Consider the following 19,138-nt stretch of genomic DNA (forward strand, 5'->3'; position numbering starts at 1 on the left):
AATCACTTCCCTAGCTTCCCACAGAGTTCTCGGGTACAGTTGATCGGGTCCTGAGGATTTATCAACCTTTATGCATTTCAATACATCCAGCACTTCCTCCTCTGTAATATGGACATTTTTCAAGACGTCACCATCTATTTCCCCACATTCTATATCTTCCATGTCCTTTTCCACAGTAAATACTAATGCAACATACTTGTTTATTATCTCCCACATCTCCTGCGGCTCCACATAGGGCCCTTCAATGATCAGCAAGGCAGCCTATTCTGTGCCTAGTTACCCTCTTTTCCTTAAATATATTTATAAACGGAAGAATTGACAATTATGTGTGCCTTTCACAATTCCAAGATGTTCCAAAATAGTTTAAAGTCAATATAGTATATGTAGTTGTAATCTAATAAATCAGCGAGCCAAATTATGCACAGTAAGTTCCCCCAACAGCCATACTAGTCTGAAAACGCCCGATCTCGGAAGCGAAGCAGACTCAGGCCTGGTTAATACTTGGATGGGAGACCACCTGGGAATACCAGCTGCCGTAGGCTTTTAAAAGTCAGGTCGTGTGGCTGAGCGGTTTAAGGCTCCAGTCTCTACGTAGGCGTGGGTTCAAATCCCACTGCTGCCATTGGTGCAAGTTGCAGTTTGCCCTGCTGTGAGTCTAACTTTGTATTGCTGCATTTAAATGTCTTGAACTGTTTATAAGGTGGATAAATCCCCAGGACCTGATCAACTGGAGCAGAGAACTCTGTGGGAAGCTAGAGAAGTGATTGCTGGGCCACTTGCCGAGATATTTGTATCATCGATATCACAGGTGAGGTGCCAGAAGACTGGAGGTTGGCAAACGTGGTGCCACTGTTTAAGAAGGGCGATAAAGACAAGCCAGGGAACTATAGAGCCTGACCTCGGTGGTGGGCAAGTTGTTGAAGGGAATCCTGAGGGACAGGATGTACATATATTTGGAAAGGCAAGGACTGATTTGGGATAGTCAACATGGCTTTGTGCGTGGGAAATCATGTCTCAAAAACTTGATTATGTTTTTTGAAGAAGTAACAAAGAAGACTGACGAGGGCAGAGCAGTAGACGTGATCTATATGGACTTCAGTAAGGCGTTCGACAAGGTTCCCTATGGGAGACTGATCAGCAAGGTTAGATCTCATGGAATACAGGGAAAACTAGCCATCTGGATACAGAACTGGCTCAAAGGTAGAAGACACAGGATGGTGGCGGAGGGTTGTTTTTCAGACTGGAGGCCTGTGACCAGTGGTGTGCCACAAGGATCGATGCTGGGCCTTCTACTTTTTGTCATTTACATAAATGATTTGGATGCGAGCATAAGAGGTACAGTTAGTAAGTTTGCAGATGACACCAAAATTGGAGGTGTAGTGGACAACGAAGAGGGTTACCTCAGATTATAACAGGATCTTGACCAGATGAGCCAATGGGCTGAGAAGTGGCAGATGGAGTTTAATTCAGATAAATGCGAGGTGCTGCATTTTGGGAAAGCAAATCTTAGCAGGACTTATACACTTAATTGTAAGGTCCTAGGGAGTGTTGCTGAACAAAGAGACCTTGGAGTGCAGGTTCATAGCTCCTTGAAAGTGGAGTCACAGGTGGATAGGATAGTGAAGGTGTTTGGTATGCTTTCCTTTATTGGTCAGAGTATGGAGTACAGGAGTTGGGAGGTCATGTTGTGGCTGTACAGGACATTGGTTAGACCACTGTTGGAATATTGCGTGCAATTCTGGTCTCCTTCCTATCGGAAAGATGTTGTGAAACTTGAAAGGGTTCAGAAAAGATTTACAAGGATGCTGCCAGGGTTGGAGGATCTGAGCTACAGCGAGAGGCTGAACAGGCTGCTGCAGGGAAAACAGCCCCATCAGAGGCTGAGGGGTGACCTTATAGAAGTTTACAAAATTATGATGGGCATGGATAGGATAAATAGACAAAGCCTTTTCTCTGGGTTCGGGGAGTCCAGAATAGAGGGCATAGGTTTAGGGTGAGAGGGGAAAGAGCTAAAAGAGACCTACAGGGCAACATTTTCACGCAGAGGGTGGTACATGTATGGAATGAGCTGCCAGAGGATGTGGAGGAGGCTGGTACAATTGCAACATTTAAGAGGCATTTGGATGGGTATATGAATAGGAAGGATTTGGAGGGATATGGGCCGGGTGCTGGCAGGTGGGACTAGATTGGGTAGGGATATCTGGTCGGCATAAATGGGTTGGACCGAAGGGTCTGTTTCCATGCTGTACATCTCTATGACTCTAAATGGGAATGAGAAAATAAATAAACTATTTTAATGATGCTAGTTGAAGGATTAACATCGGTTAGGACATTTTCTTAGAGTGCCACAAGATCTTTTATATCCACCTAAAAGGGTAGATGGGCCCTCAGTTTAATATTGCACTTAAAAGACGACAGCTTCTCCAATACAGCACTCTCAGTAATACATTGGTACGTCAGCCGAGACATTTTTATTCAAGTCTATATAATGGGACTTCAGAGGAATACATGCGACCTAATGAACTATAGCCAGCACCTTGGGGATACAACTCTTTCCATAGCTGACATCAGCGACACTTTCCATAGAGCTTCTTGTCTGCATCGATGCTTGTGAAAGCAGACTGGGTGTTCATCAACTATTGGAAGAACGGTTTTAATAAGATATACAGTTAATAAGAGTAGTTTTGAAAAATTACCTGATACAGCGTGTGCAGTGGATACACCTAGTCATTATTGTTTTCACAAGAGGCCCAATGTTTTTATCTTCCACAGCTCTCTTTCCCTCTGTAAACCTGCTTCGGTCACTGCCGAACATCATTGACTGATCCTATAACAATGAATCAATCACAATTATTACATAGCACATAAAATGTGAATGACAAACAGACAGTCATTAAATAATAGACATGGAAGGATCAAACAATATTGGCTGGCAAACTCATAGTGCCTGAAAGACAACATCAAACTAAATATGCTACAACTGCATGCAATTCCTGTCTGCAATGCTTGAGCTTCCCATTTCATACATGGTCTGCCAATATAAGGCTTTGAAAAGTCTAAGAACAGCGCCTCCAGTGAGGAATAAAAATTGTTATTATTTGTTTTGTAAGCATGTTATGCTGTAATAAGAGTTGACAGGAAATCATGCAAATATAAAGCTTTTAATAAATATGGATATATCTAACCTCGGAGGCATTGTGATATGCAAACATGTGGATTAATAAGTAAAGTGACTGAATATAAATTTTATAACTTAAATTATCTGGACACTCATTTGAAATTCATTTTACCTTAAAGGATGCCACACGGGACTTCTGCTGGATTGGTCATCAAAAGAACTAATTTTAATATTCTTAAAATTAATCTCATTGAACCTTCAATAAAAGTAGGCTTTAACAAACAATTCAATGAGGAACAATTTTACTCAAAAAAAATCAAAAAGTAAGAGGGAACAGATGAACTAATTTTCAAAAGAAACTAATGTGATGCAAGAAAAAATATTTTCACACAGAGTTAGGGTTTGGAAGCAATACCTCAAAGTGTGGTGGCTGCAGGTTCACCTGAAATATTCCGAATGTTTCTATTCACAAAATCATATACCAATGTGCAGGATTACAGAAAAAAAGATAGGAGGATGGCACTAATTCAACATGCTCAGTTGGAGAGCAAGTGCAAATATGATGGGCTGAATGCCCTCTTTCTGCATTGTAATCATTCTGTGATTTTGTGAACTCTACAGTAATTCTTTGAGCTATGCCTTTGTCTTGTCATTCTCTGTTAGTTTCATTATAAAAACATTTATCTCTGATATTCCTTCAAAGATTGTACAATTTCACTCAGTACAAATTCTTGACTTTCTTTTTCCTCTTACTCGAGTGCTTCCCTCCAAACACTCCACACCCTTCCAAAGCACCCTCAGGTGATTCGTACAGTTGCTGTTTGGAGAACTCTGGCAGCAAGTTAGTAGCTGAGAATTCTCCTTTAGGCTAGAGAGAGAATGCAAGTGTCCATGTGTTTGGTTCAACTGATGGAGCAGTTCAAGCAGTGCATTCACCAGGCAGGCACCTCAGATCTAACAATGTTCCTGCACTCTGAGGCACCATACAGAAGCAACATTCTGGGAATGCCTTGTAAAGAGATAAACTCTCACAACTTGTAATAAAGGACAGCAAACACAAGAACAGGAGTCAAATATTGAGCCCCTCAAGCCAATTCTACCACCTACTTTATTAATAAAAAAGATTTGTACTCGAAATCTCCAAACACACAACTTAGTTCTATCATCCCTACTCAACAAAAAAAATGACCTGTCAATTTCAAACATTCAAATGCCACAAAGCCGCTAGAACTTCTGTGGAGGGAGAGTTCCAAAGTCCCACTACTTTGCATGAAGCACATCTTGATATCATCCCTGAATGACCCAGCTCTAATGTTACAGCTGTGAGCCAAGTCCTTCTGGATGTTTCCATCAGAAGAAATATATTCTAACATCTCAAACTCTTTAATCAGCTACAATTGTCCATAAGATCAGTCCCTTTCTCTTCTATAGCCATGGGAACGCATTGCATCATAATTTGATATGCTTTAGAAACTGGTGGAATTTATTTAATTTAATGGATACATGACATATTGCAATAACAGATGATTTAACATTATTGCCACAAATAGGATAAGCTTAACACAAACATTAAATGGAACCTTCAAAGTATTCTGCCCTTAGTGTATTTTGTTTATTATTTGGCCTTAAATTATATTCTCAACACTCTCACAAAGCAAACAGCTGGTGTGAACAGTTAACTTTTATCTCCTCCTGAACCAAGTTAACAATTAAATGATGAAGACTTGCCAGCAAATTTATTCCTAAGGCAGCAGGCAATTCCTTGGTCAGTAGCCATCAGCTGTGTGGAAGGGATAAAACTTTCATACCTGCCTCTAAGAGATCTTCAATTCTGAATACTACATTGCAGCTCATGTTGAAATAAGCACCTTAGGATCCCACAATCAAAACTTCGTTTGTAAGCTGCAAAATGGAGATTATCTGCGATTTGATATTATTGACAAAAGTACTCCAATTTTTTTTATTTAGGAGGTACAACATACAATAACTTTTGGATTAATTTTATGTACCCATTCCACTTTTACTTTTAATAAATCTGATTTTATTTATAGTACAAGGCTCACTGTCCACAGGGTTTGTTCAAAATAGCATGGAAACAGGAGGATTTAGCAGTGAACATCTTCGAGTAAAATAACTTTGGTCTGATACCTAGACAGTACTGCATTGCCAGATATAATACAGTTCCAAGGAGAATGAAGGTCATCTATAGGCATGGAACACAAGTAAAACTGATGGAAGCCACAAGAATTATAACATCTATCCCCTATTACATCTTCACTCATGGAAGCAAGGACTTTTCACATTCGTTATTATCATTATCAGTGATACCTGGAGATCACATTCCCCTCCTTGATCACAGATGGGACAATCCAATGGGTGATTAGCCAGCAGAAACTCCATCACACCTTCCCTATTAAGACAAAACAAAAATGAAGCACAATAACTAGATTCAATAATACACAAGGTAATGAAGGTCAAATCTTTTGTTGCACAATGAACACTGAATGTTCCACTAAGATACAAAGCATCAGTGAAACTTGTTAGGTCTCCAGAGTGCACGGTATCTATCTTACCAATACCGTTCAATCCAAACCAAAACCTTATATTTAGTCTTCTGGAAAGCATTCACATTGTATTTCTCCTTCCTGAAAGTTACTTTTCCTTCCCGCCATCCCAAGAACTTCTCAAGTTTTCACAAAACTTGGCAAGTTACATCAAAAATCAGTTTGACAATTTATTTCATTAATAACTGGTACTGATTGCCTTTGAACAGTACAAAAAAATGGTTCTTTCAGTTTATTTTAAATAAAGCAATTTGGGTTTTACATAAAGTAATCTAATCTACAAAAGGCTTCCATACATCGGAATGGGAGTAGACTATTCAGACTGCCTTAATACCACTTTTTCACACTGTCACCACAAGCTTCGATGAGTCTTCAGTGATCTATTGCTTTATGTCTTGAATATGCTGGTTGATATGAGCTTCAGCAGCCCTTTGGGCTAGAAGGATCCACAGATTCACAAGTTTCCAAGTGCAGAGGAGTTTCTTCATCTCTTTAACCCTTATTCTGAAATTATGAGCCCCAAGTTTGTATACTCAACAGCCAGGAGAAATATCCCATCCACACTCACTTCACCATATACTGCAAGAACTTTTCCGTTTTGCATCCTTAATCCTATCCTTTTCCTAACCATAACTACCCACCTCCAATTCTGAACCCTAACCCATGTATACAACCACAACCACTAAGCCGAAATCCTACTCTTAACCACTGAATGTAACCCATATCTCCTAGTTAAAAATCACAACACCAGATTATAGTCCAGTAGGTTTATTTGGAAGCACTAGCTTTCAGAGCCCTGCTCCTTCATCAGGTGAGTCCCACTCTCCAACCTTTTCTTTGCAGCCCTTTAACTTCATCATTTTGAAGGATAAATCTAGCTCTCTTTTGAATTCTCCTATGGAATCCAACACCACCACCCTCCTAGGCAGCACACTGCAAATCCTAACAACTCTGAGTGAAGAAGTTTCTCCTCATTTCACTCCTAGCTCTCTTGCTGACAATTTTGAAATTGTGAACCACAGTTACTGACATATCAAATAGTGGAAACAGAATATCCTTCTTTACCCTTTCAAAGTGTTCCTAATTTTGAACCTCAAGGTGGTCACCCCTTAAACTTCTCTGCTCAAAAGAGAATAAGCCCAATCTCTCTAATCTGTCCTTATGTTGAAAATTATTCATTCCTGATAGAATTCTCGTAAATCTTCTTTGAACTTCCTCCAGTGCTTTAACATCCTTCTTAAATAAGTTGTCCAGAACTGAACACAGTACTCAAATATGGTCTGACCAATGATTTATACAGGTGTAGTATCACTTCCTTGTAATTGTACTCAATCTCCATTTAAAATGCAAAGATTCTAAAAGCCTTCTGAACCACAGTTTTCACTGTCTGGCTACCTTTACAGAATTGTGTAGGTAAACTATGAGGTCCCTCTGCTCCTGTACTCCACTCAAAGTTAGACCATTGAGCAAGTATTGTCTCTCTGTTTCTTCTACTAAAATGCATTACGTTACATTTTTCTACATTGAAATTCATTTACCAGGTGTCTAACATTTGGCAAACGTATCAATGGCCCTCTAAAGGTGCTCAGCATCATCCTCACAATTCACTATACTCCTGAGTTTAAATACATCTGCAAATTTAGAGATTGTTCCCTCAACACCCAAACGGTTTACATAAATCAGAAAAAGCAAGGGTCCCAACACTGAACCCTGAAGTACACCATTTCAACTCATCTCCCATTTGAGAAATGCCCATCAATACCTATCCCAGTTTCCTATCTTTTAGCCAATTTTTGATCCATGTTGCCAAGGACCCATCAATCCTAAATATATCTAATTTGCTAAAATATGCCATGTGGCGGCTTATCAAATGCTTTCTGAATGTCCAAATATATAACATCCACAGCACCAACCTCTTCCATTGCCTGTGTCAACTTGTCAAAGAATTCAATCAAAATTTGTCAGACATGACCTGTGGTGGATAATACCAAGTTTACTGCCTAGTATTAATTTTTCATTTTAAAAGTGTATATTTACCCTGATCCCATTTTACAGTTTCCATCAGTTTTCCCACTATTGATACCAAGCTGATAGGCCCGTGGTCTGCTGTGGTATCCTTTATCCATTTCTTAAATAATGGTGCCATATTTTCAATCCTCCAACTTCCAGGACTAATCCTGTGTTCCAGGGAGGCCTGGAAATGCTCTGTCAATGGCTCCACAATTTCCTCCTTTAACTCTCTCAACAATTGAGGATGCATTTTATCTCAGCCTGGCAACTTCTCCAACAGGAGTGCTGCCAGCCTTTTCAGCACGTCGTCTTTATCACTATACTGTTCAGTTGCTGAACACACATTTTTGACGAGGCCATTGTCACCTTTTTCTAGAAGCAAAAATATTCATTTAGGACCACGATCATATCCTATGTTTCAGTAAGTAGCTTGTTCCTTGTAGCTCCTCCTCTGTCCTTCACTAATCTTTTACTATTAATATGCTTAAAGAACACCATGTGTTCAATTCCAATACCAGCTGAGGTTACCATGAAGGATTCTCCTTCTCAGCCTCTGTCCTCACCGGAGGTGTGATCACTCTCAGACTAAAATGCCATCAGTTGTCTCTCTCTAATGAACAGCTCTGTAGTGTGGTAAGAATATGGCAACTTTACCTTTACTGAGGACATTTAAACTTTTCTGCACCTTAGAATTCCAGTCAATCTCCTTTGAAATAATACTTAGCTTTTCATTTTCCTGCCAAAATGACCAACTTCCCATATTTCTCCATTTGCCAGACTTTTGCCCACACAAACTACCCTATCGATATGCATCTATAACCCATTTGTCTTTATCACAACATGCTTTCTAACTAATCTTGGTATCAGTACAAATAAGCGGGTGGCACGGTGGCACAGTGGTTAGCACTGCTGCCTCACAGCGCCTGAAGACCCGGGTTCAATTCCCGACTCAGGCGACTGACTGTGTGGAGTTTGCACGTTCTCCCCGTGTCTGCGTGGGTTTCCTCCGGGTGCTCCGGTTTCCTCCCACAGTCCAAAGATGTGCGGGTCAGGTGAATTGGCCATGCTAAATTGCCCGTAGTGTTAGGTAAGGGGTAATGTAGGGGTATGGGTGGGTTTCGCTTCGGCGGGTCGGTGTGGACTTGTTGGGCCGAAGGGCCTGTTTCCACACTGTAAGTCTAATCTAATCTAAAAAAAATTAATCACCATGTCTTTGCTCCTCTTATTAAACACTAACCCCAAAAACAATAATCCTAAATTGTCTGCTGCCTAGAGAAATTCTTGCACAAAAGGAAATTGAAGACGGGACTTGACATCAGTTTTCCCTTTACAGATACTGCCAAACCTGTTGAGTTCCTCCAGCAATTTCCGTTCTGACTGGTTACATACCATACCTGGCTTTCTTGCTTTTCTCAGAGTTGGTAAGGATGTTCCACCCTTTCATCACAGGCATAGCACAGGCAGCTACAGGCTGAAAAACAAAAAGAAAACCTAATTGGAACTCTCAGAACAATTTATCAGAACAATAGCAGTATGTTTAACCAGAAAGTAACTCACATTTGATATGCTTTCCTTAATTGGTCAGAGTATTGGGTACAGGAGTTAGGAGGTCATGTTGCGACTGTACAGGACATTGGTTAGGCCACTTTGGAATACTGCATGCAATTCTGGTCTCCTTCCTATTGGAAGGATGTTGTGAAACTTGTGAATACTTTCTGAACCCTTTCAAAGATGTTGGAGGATTTGAGTGAAAGGGAGAGGCTGAATATGCTGGGGCTATTTTCCCTGAAGCGTCAGAGACTGAGGGGTGACCTTATACAGGTTTATAAAATCATGAGGGGCATGGATAGGGGAAATAGACAAGGTCTTTTCCCTGGGGTGGAGGAATCCAGAACTAGAGGGCATAGGTTCAGGGTGAGAAGGGAAAGATATAGAAGAGACTGAACAGACAACTTATTCACGCAGAGTGTGTATGTGTGTGGAATGGGCTGCCAGGTGGTGGTGGTGGAGACTAGTACAATTGCAACATTTAAAAGGCATTTGGATGGGTATATGAATAGAAAGGGTTTGGAGGAATATGGGCCGGGTGCTCGCAGGCAGGGCCGGCTTGAGTTGGGATATCTGGTCGGCACGGACGAGCTGAACCGAAGGGTCTGTTTCCATGCTGTACATCTATGACTCTATTGGCGATTTGATACAAGTATATATAGTTTCAGAAATTACAATTAACTTCAACTTTTCAGGAATATGAACAGGTTTTAAATGGATACTTCTTCTTTCGTCAAAAGTGTGCAGTGCCTCACCTCCGACAGCACTGTATTGATAAAGGTGACAATTCTGCACGTTTACATGTTAAAAGGTAAAGAAAATGTTCAGGCATGAGAGATGGAGAGAAATTAAAAGACAAATGCTATCACTTCAGATGCAGCACTGGAACGACACATTGAATGACTTTCTACAACACTAAATGTGCTGTATTTTTCAGTTGCCTCACCACCACTCTTTCACATATCCCAATAATAAAGAAACCCTTCCACACAGCTCATTGAATGTGGGAAAGTCATTATTCCTGGGACAAAAACCATCTTACTAAAGTATGCAATATCATGACAATAAAATTTACTTCACAATACCATCACTTTTCATTGCCCATCTTTTCCAACTTGTTTACACAATTAGGAATCATTATAAAGTATGAAAAAGGCCCATTACCTTTGGAGCTTTTTCGATTTCCACCAGGCACATTCGACAATTCCCAGCAACGGACAACCTGTCATGGTAACAAAACCGAGGGATCTGTATGCCAACTTTCTCACAGGCCTGTAATCAGAAGCAACAATGGGTTGGTCACATAAAATGGAAAATAACTCAAGAATTTATCTTTCACTGGCAAGCGTTCTTGTAGCATGGGGAGAACTGCTTACCTAATGAGTCGATGGATACCTGGATTATGTAACATGGCACGGAGATAAAGGAACAGTTGCCATCGTCCTACCAGACCAAAGGCCACACTCTCATTACACAGAAACTACTGGTGTGGTTTCACCAAAGGGTGACCACGCTCCAGGTGAGGACAGAGGTCGAGAAGGAGCGGTGGCACAGTGGTTAGCACTGCTGCCTCACAGCAACAGAGACCTGGGTTCAATTCCCGACTCAGGCGACTGACTGTGTAGAGTTTGCACATTCTCCCCGTGTCTGTGTGGGTTTCCTCCGGGTGCTCCGGTTTCCTCCCACGCTCCAAAGATGTGCGGGTCAGGTGAATTGGCCATGCTAAATTGCCCGTAGTGTTAGGTAAGGGGTAAATGTCGGGGTATGGGTGGGTTGCGCTTCGGCGGGTCGGTGTGGACTTGTTGGGCCGAGGGGCCTGTTTCCACACTGTAAGTAATCTAATCTAAAGGAGGGTCCTTCATAGTAACCTCAACCAGTGTAGGAATTGAACCCATGCTGTTGATGTCACCCTGCATTGCAAACCAGCCATCCAGTCAAGTGAGCTAAGAAACTCTTGTATTGCCAGTTGATCTCAGAAGAGGTACCACAACTGGCTGAGCAATCTTTTAGTCTCTACTCCTTATATTGAAAGCTCATAAACTGGCGAAACTAAGGTAAATATAGAGAAATGCTGTTTCTCTTAGCGTCTTGAAAATTTCAATCACATCTTTCTACAACTTTTCAAACATGAGACAATACCATCTGGTTTATGCAATCTGTCCTCAAAATTTAACCAATGGGAATCCAGCAATATTTTGGCAAGTCGAAACGATAACCCATCCAAGATCAATAATATCAATGTTGGCTCTGACATCTAATACTATAGGCAAACCTCTCAATGATGATGCCCCATTAATATGAAGACTTGTAGAACATGAAACAATTATTTCAATTGAAATCAGCACAAGCTCAACAAGGATTAACATTAATAGTTGTGACATTTCTCATCTTGAGGAAACTAAAAAAGCAGAAGAGTTCAAGCTGAATTGTGTATATATATTTGTCATTTATAATTAAATTTACTTCAATTGTGCTTGTATCCAATTTATTCATGATCAATGTGGTGGACTCTTAACTGCCCTCTGGGCAATTAGGGATGGGCAATAAATGCTGACCCAGGCAGAGATGCCCTTAACCTGTGAATGAATAATAAAAAAAATCATTCTGCGCTATAAGCAACATCAATTAGATTTCTTGGTATAAGAATTTAAGAAGGAAAAACAGCACTCCAGGACAATTGGCTACAGCAGCAAGAGTATGCCAATTCTTGATGTACTAGCCAATAACAGAGAAAGCAGCAACTCCAACTGCAAACACTGAATTGGTGAGCGACCTGTCAAACCCCAACAGGAGTGGCATGGTGGCTCAGTGGTTAGCACTGCTGCCTCACAGCCCAGGGACCCAGGTTTGATTGCTGCCTCAGGTGACTGTCTGCATGGAGTTTGCACATTCTCCCGGTGTCTGTGCGGGTTTCCTCCAGGTGCTCCGGTTTCCTCCCACAATCCAAAAGATGTGCTGGTGAACTGGCCATGCTAAATTGACCAGAGTGTTAGGTGCATTAGTCAGGGGTAAATATAGGGTACGGGAATGGATCTGAGCAGGTTACTCGTCAGTGTGGACTTGGTGGGCTGAAGGGCCTGTTCCATCCTTAAGGAATCGAATCTCATCTAAACTTATCAATATAGCCTTCCAAAAGTGGTGTCCAGAAATGAACTCAGTACTCCAGATGTTAACCACAACAAAGTACTCCTGAAGCACAAATTTTCCTCTCTTTTAGGTAGCCATCTCAGTTTAAAGCTGATAAGTCTATTGGCCTTCTTGACTACTTGCTGTACATCTCCATGACATTCTAATAATCCAGGTTTACAGAACTCTACTGGTTCTAACGTTTCACCAATTGAAGGAATACGGTGATCTATCCTTCATAATTCCATATTGGACTTCCTCACACTTTTTTAATACATCTTTGCTCATATTTAGATCATCAATACCTCTAACTGTACACTTCCAGTTCCACTGTTTACAAAGATACCAAACTTTGTGCCACAAGCTCAGCTTGATATCTGGCTCTCTCCCACTTAATGCACTGATACCTAACAGAGAAACAAGAGCAGCCATCTTTCAGTCCATAGGTCACAGACAATACTTTTGCCCCATTATTCTGGTTAAAGCCCAGCAACTCGGGTCCTATTTGTGGCTTGCAAGATTTGGACACTCTAGGAACACAGGATTTAAACAAGAATAAATATTGGCATTATGCTTAATACCCAAAGGCTCATTCACTTGAGTAATTTAATTTGAAACTCAGCTTCCTCTTCTGCTCAAAGAAATCATCATAGAATCCCTACAGGGATCACTGCAGCAATGTCCTCTTAACCCTTTCCAGCATGGCCCAGGTCTAAATTCACAATGCGTATGGTAGCAACTGTACCTGCAGAACAGTGGTTCCGGGCTCCACCATCACTGGCTTGCCATCAACAAACACTTCAACCAGGTTGCTTGCTGCTGTAGCAGTGGTGCGAACTGAAAAGTAAAATAAGTTACCAATGATTTTGTTCTACCTGCAAGAAAATATTATAAAAACATGAATAAATAAAGTAACTTGGTAAAGTTATATTTTAGGATGGCAGTGCACAAGTGAATGATACATTTCCTTTCTGTTACTTGAGCAGTGTTTTCCAAACAACGGCACTGCTAGCAGGTGACTGAGCTGAGGTCAGGGTGGGCCGGGCTGTGGTGTGGCATGGCAAATTGGACAAAATGTATAGAAATACACAGTTTGAGTATCTGAAATCCGAATATCTAAATCCTCGAGATGCTCATTGGAGATAATCTCCTTTGATTGTCACTTCAATGAGAAGCTTACTTGATGGAAAAACTGATTTAAGTCCTACATGTGCCATAACTCTTGAGAACCATTAATATTATAATTCAAAAATTTGGTGTGAAAGTTGAGTGCAGAAAACAGACACTGCTAGCAACAAGATGTGTAACAAAGTAAGAAAAGAGCATTCCCAGAGTTCAGAAATATTCAACTCTATAGGGGATTCAGTATTATTAAACTTAAACTGCAACAGAATGAGACAGAAAGAAGAAAAATAAGGAGTCAAAAATCTCCATACATCTTTGTGCAATTAAGACAAAACCAAAAAGGTTTCATTGATGCAATTCAGACCTTGCCAGCTAGTCTGGTTGGTATATGATGCAGACCCATACAACGTGACGACACTGAAAGATCACGGATGGTGCAAGCAAACCATTAGTTATAACTGCTGATCGCTATCTTCACAGGAAATGAGGGGGAGTCAATAAAATTGGTCAGGCCAGCAAAGCCAAAATCCATAGGACAAAACAATGAGAAATTAGCTTTTACTTATTTTAGCTCAAGCAACACAAAAACGATCTTGTAAAGGTCCACACGAAATCCTTGTAAGGTCAAACATTGTTGATCACAGCACTTTCCGTACCATTGTTTTTTGCTCCCAGGATATCTTTGGCAGACTGGGAAGCGCCTGTTAATGCCTTGCGAAGCACAGGTAATCGCAGCATGATTGTGACCTGCATAAAGAGAGAGAGTATTCAGTTAATGGTTACAGGTGTTGTCAAGACTGTATTATACTAGTATGGGAAAATTAATGCAAAGCCCCATACAGGAACTCTTTATCCAAAGCATATTGTTTCAGATAAGTGCCATGAGTGGAACCATGTTCCTTTGTCACTCTTGAAGACTCCCACTCTCATCATAGCTGACTGTGTCAGCAACAAAAATCTTGAAGAATCGGAAGCTGAAAGATTCTAAGACTCAATACATCACTGAAAGATAGCAAATCTGATTGTGTTATTCAACGGAAGCTGGTTATTGAGAAAACCTGGATGAGCAACTGAAACAATTCATACATTATGATGTAGGAGAAAGTGAGGACTGGAGATGATGGAGATCAGAGCCGAAAAATAAGACCATAAGACATAGGAGTGGAAGTAAGGCCATTCGGCCCATCGAGTCCACTCCGCCATTCAATCATTGCTCTGATGGGCATTTCAACTCCACTTACCCACATTCTCCCCGTAGCTCTTAATTCCTCGTGACATCAAGAATTTATCAATCCTGCCTTGAAGACATTTAGCGTCCCGGCCTCCACTGCACTTCGCGGCAATGAATTCCACAGGCCCACCACTCTCTGGCTGAAGAAGTGTCTCAGCATTTCTGTTCTGAATTGACCCCCTCTAATTCTAAGGCTGTGTCCACGGGTCCTAGTCTCCTCGCCTAATGGAAACAATTTCCAAGCATCCACCCTTTCCAAGATATGTATTATCTTGTAAGTTTCTATTAGATCTCCCTTAACCTTCTGAACTCCAATGAATACAATCCCAGGATTCTCAGCTGTTCCTTGTATGTTGGACCTACCATTCCAGGGATCATCCGTGTGAATCTCCGCTGGACATGTTCCAGTGCCAGTATGTCCTTCCTGATGTGTGGGGACCAAAACTGGACACAGTACTCCAAATGGGGCCTAACCAGAGCTTTATAAAGTCTCAGTAGCACATTGGTGCTTTTATATTCCAACCCTCTTGAGATAAATGACAACATTGCATTCGCTTCCTTAATCACGAATTCAACCTGCATGTTTACCTTTAGAGAATCCTCGACTAGCATTCCCAGATCCCTTTGTACTTTGGCTTTATGAATTTTCTCACCGTTTAGAAAGTAGTCCATGCTTGTATTCTTTTTTCCAAAGTGCAAAACCTCGCATTTGCTCACATTGAATTCCATCAGCCATTTCCTGGACCACTCTCCCAAACTGTCAAGATCCTTCTGCAGCCTCCCCACTTCCTCAGTACTACCTGCCTGTCCATCTAACTTTGTATCATTGGCAAACTTCATTAGAATACCCCCAGTCCCTTCATCCAGATCATTAATATATAACATGAACAGCTGCGGCCCCAACACTGAACCCTGCGGGACACCGCTTGTCACTGGCTGCCATTCCGAAAAAGAACCTTTTATCCCAACTTTCTGCCTTCTGTCAGACAGTCAATCCTCAATCCACACCAGTAGCTCACCTCGAACACCATGGGCCCTCACCTTGCTCAGAAGCCTCCCGTGTGGACCTTATCAAAGGCCTTTTGGAAGTCTAGATAGATCACATCCACTGGGTTTCCCTGGTCTAATCTACTTGCCACCTCTTCAAAGAATTCCAACAGGTTTGTCAGGCATGACCTCCCCTTACTAAATCCATGTTGACTTGTCCTAATCCGACCCTGCTCTTCCAAGAATTTAGAAACCTCATCCTTAATGATCGATTCTGGAATTTTACCAACAACTGAGGTTAGGCTAATTGGCCTGTAATTTTCCATCTTCTGTCTTGATCCTTTCTTGAACAAAGGGATTACAACAGCGATCTTCCAATCATCCAGGACTTTCCCTGACTCCACTGACTTTTGAAAGATCTCAACCAATGCCTCCGCTATTTCCTCAGATCTCTAGGATGTAGCCCATCGGGGCCAGGAGATTTATCAATTTTAAGCTTTTAGCTTTTCTAGCACTTTCTCTTTTGTAATGGCAACCATACTCAACTCAGCCCCCTGACTCCCTTCAATTGTTGGGATATTATTCATGTCTTCCACTGTGAAGACTGATGCAAAGTACTTATTAAGTTCTCCAGCTATTTCCTTATCTCCCATCACTAGCCTTCCAGCATCAGTTTGAAGTGGCCCAATGTCTACTTTTGCCTGTCGTTTGCTTATGTATTGAAATAAACTTTTACCATCATTTCTAATATTACTGGCTAGCCTACCTTCGTATCTCATCCTCTCCTTCCTTATTTCTCTCTTTGTTATCCTCTGTTTGCTTTTGTAGCCTTCCCAATCTTCTGATTTCCCACTGCTCTTGGCCACTTTATAGGATCTCTCTTTCTTTGATACATTTCCTGACAAAAAGACTTCCTTTGTCAGCCATGGCTGTCTAATCCCTCCCTGGATAATCTCTCTTTTCTTGGGGATGAACCTCTGTACAGTGTCCTCAATTATACCCACAAACTCCTGCCATTTTTTTGCTCTACTGTCTTCCCCGCTAGGCCCTGCTTCCAGTCGATTTTCATCAGTTCCTCTCTCATGCCCTCATAAATACCTTTATTTAACTGTAACACCATTACATCCAATTTTGCTGAAAAAGCACAGCAGGTCAGGCAGCATTCAAAGAGCAGGAGAATCGATGTTTTGGGCATAAGCCCTTCTTCAGGAATTATGATGCGTCAGTTTGAGGATATTAGCATTTGATATCACTCATCATTAACAGTATTTCATTTACAATATATATATATAGTCTTATCCAGGTAATTTTGTTTTGCACTAAACTGAACACTTGCAAGATTTCCTCCAAAGCACATGATCCTGACTTGGAAATATAATCATTATCCCTTGACTGTCACTGGGTCTAAATCCTAGAACTTCCTCCCAAACCTCACTGAGCCTACAGTAGTTCAAGGAAACAGATCACCACCAGTTTTGCAAGGGCAAACAGGGATGGGAACAAATATCGGCCTTGCTAACTACACATACATCCCTGAGCAAATAAAAGGACAAGAGCTCCATCAACCAAAGGCACTAAAATCAAAGTACATTTTGGAAACAAATCGCAACAAAAATAAATTTTAAAATAGCATAATTTGGAGATGCCGGTGTTGGACTGGGGTGTACAAACTTAAAAATCTGCCAATCTCCAAACACCGTCCTACAACTCATCTACTTTATCCTCGATCACAACATCTTCACCTTTGACAACCAGTTCTTCACTCAGACACATGGAACAGCTATGGGGGACCAAATTTGCACCCCAATATGCCAACATCTTCATGCACAGGTTCAAACAAGACTTCTGCTCTACGCAGGACCTCCAACCACCATTATACACCAGGCACATTGACAACATTTTCTTCCTCTGGACCCATGGCGAGGAGTCACTGATAAAACTACACAGTGATATCAGCAAGTTTCATCCCACCAATCTCCCGACTATCTGTCTCATTCTTGGACACATGCATCTCCATCAAGGATGGACACCTCAGCAGCACACTCTACTGCAAACCCACGGAAAACCTCACAAAACTACACTTCTCCAGCTTCCACCCAAAACATTAAAACAGCCATCCCCTGTGGACAAGCCCTACTCATACATCGGATCTGCTCAGACCAGGAGGAATGTAACGGACACCTGGAAGTACTCAGCAGGCATCTTGCAGTTTCAGTAGAAAATCACAACCTTAAAAAACACATACTGCTTGCCATTCCTTTAGTGACTGATTTTCCACTCAAGCCTCTGAAGTGAGGACTTCTACCTGAACCTTCCAAATCACAAGAAGGATCCTGAGAAGTTGTGTTGTTGTTGTAGGATCGCAGGGGGCAGCATCTACTTGTATAAGTAAAATAAACAACTGCGGATGCTGGAAACATGAAACAAAAACAAGCAGAAACTGCTGGAGAAACTCAGCAAGTGCGACCGCATCTATGGAGAGAAAAACCAACGTTTGGAGCCCAGTCACCCTGTTACTATCCTTAAGCATCTACTCTCAGTGCGTGCAACAGCAAATTACTGCAGATGCTGGAATCCGTACTAAAACCATCAACAAGAAAAAAAAGCTGGGAATCACAGCTCAGTCTGTGCATCTTAATTTCAACACAATGCAGAAGAATATTATTAGGTATTGACAGGGAAGAAGCGAGGAGGCATATTAGATTCATGCAAAAGAAACTGGACGGGCGGAGATGTGTTTACAAACTGAGTTGCATTAAAACGGTCAGGTCAACCTGATCAACATTTGGAGGTGCACATGACACCAGGTCAGAATCCAACTGGTTTATTTGAAAGCACTAGCTTTCGGAGCGCTGCTTCGTCATCAGGTGACAGCTCCCTGATGAAGGAGCAAGCGCTCCGAAAGCTAGTGTTTCTAAATGAACCTGTTGGGCTATAAACCACTGGTCAACATTCACATAGAGAGAGAGGGGTGCAGGCAGCTCATGACCAGCCCTCTCAAGGAGAGACCTCCCAGACGCCTCTCAAGGGCAAATCCCACCAAACCGGGTCGGCAAACGGCAGACGCCGGAGCTGGTTGGCGAAACCGTTCCGCCGGGCACGCCAAACTACCTCGATCAATCGCAGCGGACAGTGACCGTCGCTCTCACCCACCGGCGCTCCTCGCCTTCACTGTTTGGTCTTCTCAACCAGAACAGCGGCGCAATGGCGGCTCCAGACTCGGCTCTTTCCGGCCACCCGCTCGGCAATCTCCGGGAAGTCCGGCCTCCGCAATATTTTTTTTAAAAAAGCCTCGAAAATTACAACATTTTCGGTTTAACGTTACCCCCCACCGCTATTTAAAGCTTTACCGTATTTTAGAAAAAAAAATGAATAAAATCGTAAGGTGCGGGAGGGGTTTAAAGAAAAAGACTTCGGCAATTTCCGTAG

General features: G+C 41.7%; 1 protein-coding gene and 1 pseudogene across 1 annotated transcript in view; one reads left to right on the top strand and one right to left on the bottom strand.

Annotated features, from left to right (window-relative positions):
* Positions 1 to 18,937, bottom strand: part of ndufs1 (NADH:ubiquinone oxidoreductase core subunit S1) — a 41,540-nt gene extending 22,603 nt beyond the window's left edge. The window contains exons 1-7 of the mRNA XM_060827637.1: positions 18,821 to 18,937; positions 14,148 to 14,238; positions 13,112 to 13,203; positions 10,405 to 10,512; positions 9,087 to 9,163; positions 5,447 to 5,528; positions 2,697 to 2,827 (exon numbers count right to left, since the gene is read on the bottom strand). Of these exons, the coding sequence (XP_060683620.1) occupies positions 2,697 to 2,827; positions 5,447 to 5,528; positions 9,087 to 9,163; positions 10,405 to 10,512; positions 13,112 to 13,203; positions 14,148 to 14,229 (572 nt within the window). The 5' untranslated portion in view covers positions 14,230 to 14,238; positions 18,821 to 18,937. The remainder of the gene's footprint in view (positions 1 to 2,696; positions 2,828 to 5,446; positions 5,529 to 9,086; positions 9,164 to 10,404; positions 10,513 to 13,111; positions 13,204 to 14,147; positions 14,239 to 18,820) is intronic.
* Positions 434 to 542, top strand: LOC132817747 (5S ribosomal RNA; annotated as a pseudogene).
* Positions 18,938 to 19,138: the final 201 nt, after the last annotated feature.

Source organism: Hemiscyllium ocellatum, chromosome 7, assembly GCF_020745735.1.
Source record: "Hemiscyllium ocellatum isolate sHemOce1 chromosome 7, sHemOce1.pat.X.cur, whole genome shotgun sequence".
Classification (NCBI taxonomy): Eukaryota; Metazoa; Chordata; class Chondrichthyes; order Orectolobiformes; family Hemiscylliidae; genus Hemiscyllium; species Hemiscyllium ocellatum.